The sequence below is a fragment of the Typha latifolia genome, chromosome 2, assembly GCF_019914945.1.
Source record: "Typha latifolia isolate L0001 chromosome 2, TyphaL0001v2, whole genome shotgun sequence".
NCBI classification, from domain to species: domain Eukaryota; kingdom Viridiplantae; phylum Streptophyta; class Magnoliopsida; order Poales; family Typhaceae; genus Typha; species Typha latifolia.
In genome coordinates this window covers 8,796,811-8,801,155 of record NC_133087.1, presented here as the reverse complement: position 1 = coordinate 8,801,155, position 4,345 = coordinate 8,796,811, and the positions used below count along the sequence as shown (strand labels likewise).

At 41.5% G+C, this 4,345-nt stretch overlaps 1 protein-coding gene across 1 annotated transcript; it reads left to right on the top strand.

The window, feature by feature from the left end:
- Window positions 1-1,362: 1,362 nt before the first annotated feature.
- Window positions 1,363-2,907, top strand: LOC140782905 (crocetin glucosyltransferase, chloroplastic-like). Its single transcript, XM_073129775.1, has one exon. The coding sequence runs from the start codon at window positions 1,409-1,411 to the stop codon at window positions 2,783-2,785; it is 1,377 nt and encodes a 458-aa protein (XP_072985876.1). The 5' UTR covers window positions 1,363-1,408; the 3' UTR covers window positions 2,786-2,907.
- Window positions 2,908-4,345: the final 1,438 nt, after the last annotated feature.

Genomic DNA, 4,345 nt, shown 5'->3' with positions numbered 1-4,345 from the left:
ATTATCTTGTTAATCTATATAAATGTTGGATGCCCTAACTCTAGAGAGGGGGCTGATTACTTTTGAAAAGGATTTCTTGGAGCTACAACGTTCTTCCAACAACAAGGTTCGTCTCTTCTATAATGTACTAAGCTTTCGTCTTAAGGGTCATCTAAACGAAGGATCAATCTCGAGGGTTACTGAAATTAGAGATTAATTACGGGAAGCAGTGAATCATGGGATCTAGAGAGCAAGATTGAGAGAAACAAAGTTGTGGGGATCGACGGGTTATTTTGTAAGTCAATATTGTAATTGCTGTAAGTTTATTGATTGGTTTTGGTCCGAGTTTGAATTCGTGGTTTTTTTTCCCATTTGAATTTTTCTACGTAAAAATCTTGGAGTTAAGACGAAAGCTTAGTACATTAATAGTTTGAATTCTAAGTTTATTGATTGGTTTTGCTTTACTTTTTAATATTTATTTTGTATTTATTAAAGCAAAGGGTTGATACCATTGCCTGGAGTTTAGATACGTACGCGTGTCTATGTTAGTTTTTTCAAATGGAGATTAGTTGTTTGAGGAATGGATTAAAGAGAAGGGGTCCTAGGAATAATAATAGTCTTGCTATTATTGCTAATTCACTGTGGCAAAAATGGAAGATTCAAAAATTTATATGTACCAGAAAAATAAACCGTGTCTACCAGCTTTGGAGAAACATGCTGATGATGACTTTTGAGTATTTTCAAGATCACGTTAGATCAAAACACATAAATTTGGGTGTTGTCGGGTTAAGTGTCAACGAGTTAAATGGATGTAAACGAGTTAAATGAGTTGTATAGACGGGTTAAATGGGTCATCACGTTAAATAGGTTGAATAAAAAATATAATATATTTATTAAACGTATTAAATGGTGTTAAATGGGTTGTATAAAAAATATAATCTATTTATTAAACGGGTTAAATGGGTCATGTCGTGTTACCTGTTTAATAAGTAAGTCGTGTCCGTGTTTAGAAAAATTGACCCGTTTATTAAATGGGTCTTATTCATGTTAGTACTATCTTGACCCGACCTGAATCTGATCCGACTCGAATCCGGTTAATCTGACCTGATTGTCCTCCTCCTCACTGGTTTTGGCAAACTCCTGTGTTAAGTGTAAAATTATAAATTTTTGGTGGGATGGCTCATGGCTGAGTTTCAATCAAATCCATTTAAGCTAGAAATGTGATTGGGAGGCTGCTAGGATATTTTTTTGAGCGTGCGGATTTCCTTTAATAAATACTTCCAGAAACAACAACAGACTGCAGTTACCTATTCAATGACGTTTGCAATTACGCCATAAATAGTTCAAATGTTATTAATAATTAGTCCACAGTATGATCTCTATAAGTGGTAGCTCTTGCAAGCAACTAATTGTTCATATTCGCATCGCAATGGAGTACTCAAAGCAACACCTGTTAGTAGTTGCCTACCCAGCCCAAGGCCACCTCAACCCGTCCCTCCACCTGGCCAAGAAGCTCGCCTGCCTCGGCGCTGTCGTCACCTTCTCCACCACCGTCTCCGCTCACTGCAGCATGTTTCCCAATGCCTCCCCGCCGGATCAAGAGGTCTCCGATGACGAAGTATCCTACCTCCCCTTCTCCGACGGCCATGACGACGCCGTTAACATCCATCCCTTTAACGAGTGCAACTCGCGCATCAAGCGCTTTGGAGAACGTAACCTCTCCAAGCTCGTCGTCACCCTCCGGGACCGCAACCGCCCCGTCACGTGCATCGTCTACTCCTTCCTTTGGCCCTGGGCCGCCGAGGTGGCGCGCAATCATGCTGTCCCTTCCGTCCTCTACTGGATCCAGCCGGTGACCGTATTCGCCATCTACTATCATTACTTCCGTGGCGACGCGCGTCTGATTACTGAGCACCTCGACGTCCCGTCTTCCGCGGTGACGTTACCGGGTATGCCCCCGATCCCGGTACATGAGCTGCCGTCCTTCTTGACCCTGCCCGGCGATGATTTGTGCTATTCCGTCCTCAGCGTTCTAGGCAACATGTTCGACGCACTGGAGAAGGAGACAACGTGGCGGAAGCCCAAGGTACTGGTCAACTCCTTCGCTGCACTGGAGGAAGACGTAATACCAACCATCGACGTCGTCGACCTCGTCATGGTTGGGCCGCTCCTGCCATCCCTTAAGAATAAGGCTGTTGGCGACCTATTTGAGCCGGACGAGAAGGGGTACATAGATTGGCTCGACCACCAGCCGGAGAGATCGGTGGCATACGTCTCATTCGGGAGCATGGCGCAAATCCCGAGGCGACAGATGGAGGAGATCATGCGTGGCCTAAGGTTGTGCGGGCGTCCGTACCTTCTAGTGGTGCGGAAGGACAACAGGGTACAGGAAGGGATAGAATTGGAATCGGGAGAAAACGCCATGGTCGTGGAGTGGTGCAACCAGGTCAGGGTGTTGGGTCATCGCTCGGTGGGGTGCTTCGTGAGTCACTGTGGGTGGAACTCGATGCTGGAAGGCCTGGTCGCCGGTGTGCCCATCGTCGGCTTCCCACAGTGGTCGGACCAGGGGATAAATGCGAGGATGTTGGAGAACGTCTCCAAGAGTGGATTTCGGGCGGAGATCAGTGAAGAGGGGATTTTGGAGGCGGCGGAGTTGAGGAGGTGCTTGGAGTTGGTTATGGGGGACGGCGAAAGAGCGTCGGAGATCAAAAGCAATGCAAACCAGTGGAAGGAGATGGTGCGAGAGGCCGTGGGGGATGGAGGGCCGTCTGATCAAAATCTCAGGGCCTTTCTTAAAGAACTCTAAAGGACCATGTTTGTTAAATAATAACTATGGGTTAGGTTTATTGATGTGATATTGTGATGTAATAGGCCATGTGTTTATGGTTGAATTATAAATGAGATGTAAAAGTTACTAGGGGATCAAAATTGATAGCATACGGACAGAATAATGTTCAACCCATACTGATTCATATTTTTAGTTTATGAATTAGGATATTGATATTAGATGAATACTAAAATTTAAAATTATATTCAAACTAAATTAGATATAAATAATTTTTGAATATTGAATCAGATGTTAAATGGATGTTGATCAAATTTTAAACGAATTATGATCTTTTACTTAGATATAATTAACATAAAAATATTAAGAGTTTCAAATATATATAAAATTAAATAAATTAATCTCTACAAATAATATACAACACATTAGTAATAATATCAATATTCACTATTTAAATAAGAAAATTAAAAATTGTAAATAATTTTTAAAAAAATATGCGAGTAAACGGATATCCGAACGTGCGCCCACAATTTGCAACACCAAATTTTTTTATATTATTATTATTATTATTTTATTTATTTATTTATTTTTTTGGGTTATTACACTGGTCGTCGGCCACCTCTAGCGGTTAGGCTCCCCCCTTGACTAGCTTCTGATTATTAATGGGGAGGGCCTCGATGGGGTCGGTTGGGACTATCAACAACTAGGATTGCAAATAGCTTCCCTGCCTACTAGTAGGGCAGTTGGTGGGTTGGGAGTGGCTGTTGGCTCTTCCACCAGCTAGTCGGCCTTGTGGGTGCCTTTCGAGGCCAGCATGCCAGCCCGACTATCGATGGCAGTGCTCTCTAGCAGCCCTTTCCATTCTCTTCCTTGACTACGCTGGGTCGAGGATCGGGAGAGCGGTGGGGGGGTTGGGCTACGACCCAACCCAAGTTGGTGGTGTGTTGGGTTGGGTTGGGTTGCTGTTAGCAACGTATGTCGTGTTTGGGCTGGGTAAAACCTAGCCCATATTGTTGTGGGTTGGGTTGCTTCCCAACCCATGTTGTTGAGGGTTAGGCTATGCCCAACCCAAGTGGCTTTCTTTTTTATTTGGGCTAAGGCTAGTCTATGTGCTTTTCATTATTCTTTAAATTATGGTAATTTATTTTTAAATTTTTTAATTAATGATCATTGTCAACTCGATCCTTAATTAATCTTTTTTTAGGATAGCTTGCTAACTATAATAATTATTGTAAATCAAGTTTATTTAATTAGATTGTGGCTTTGAGTGCAATTGCTAATTTCTCTTAAATGAGAATTAGCTCTAAGTAGAGTTTAGAATGGTTGATTATGATTTTTGGTAAACTAATCGTAATAAAGGAGTCGGTGATCAGGTGTATATGTATTAATTGGTCATAACAGAGAATTAATATAGATCAATATAGAGTCATGGTATTAAGCAAATTGCCTTATTTAACAAAGTTCATTAATTAAATATTGATTACGTGTATTATTGTAAATTGATAATAATGATATGTGTTACGAACTAAATCTGAAATGATTTGGACATAAGAAAATTGTGAAAATTTATATGAGGGGTAG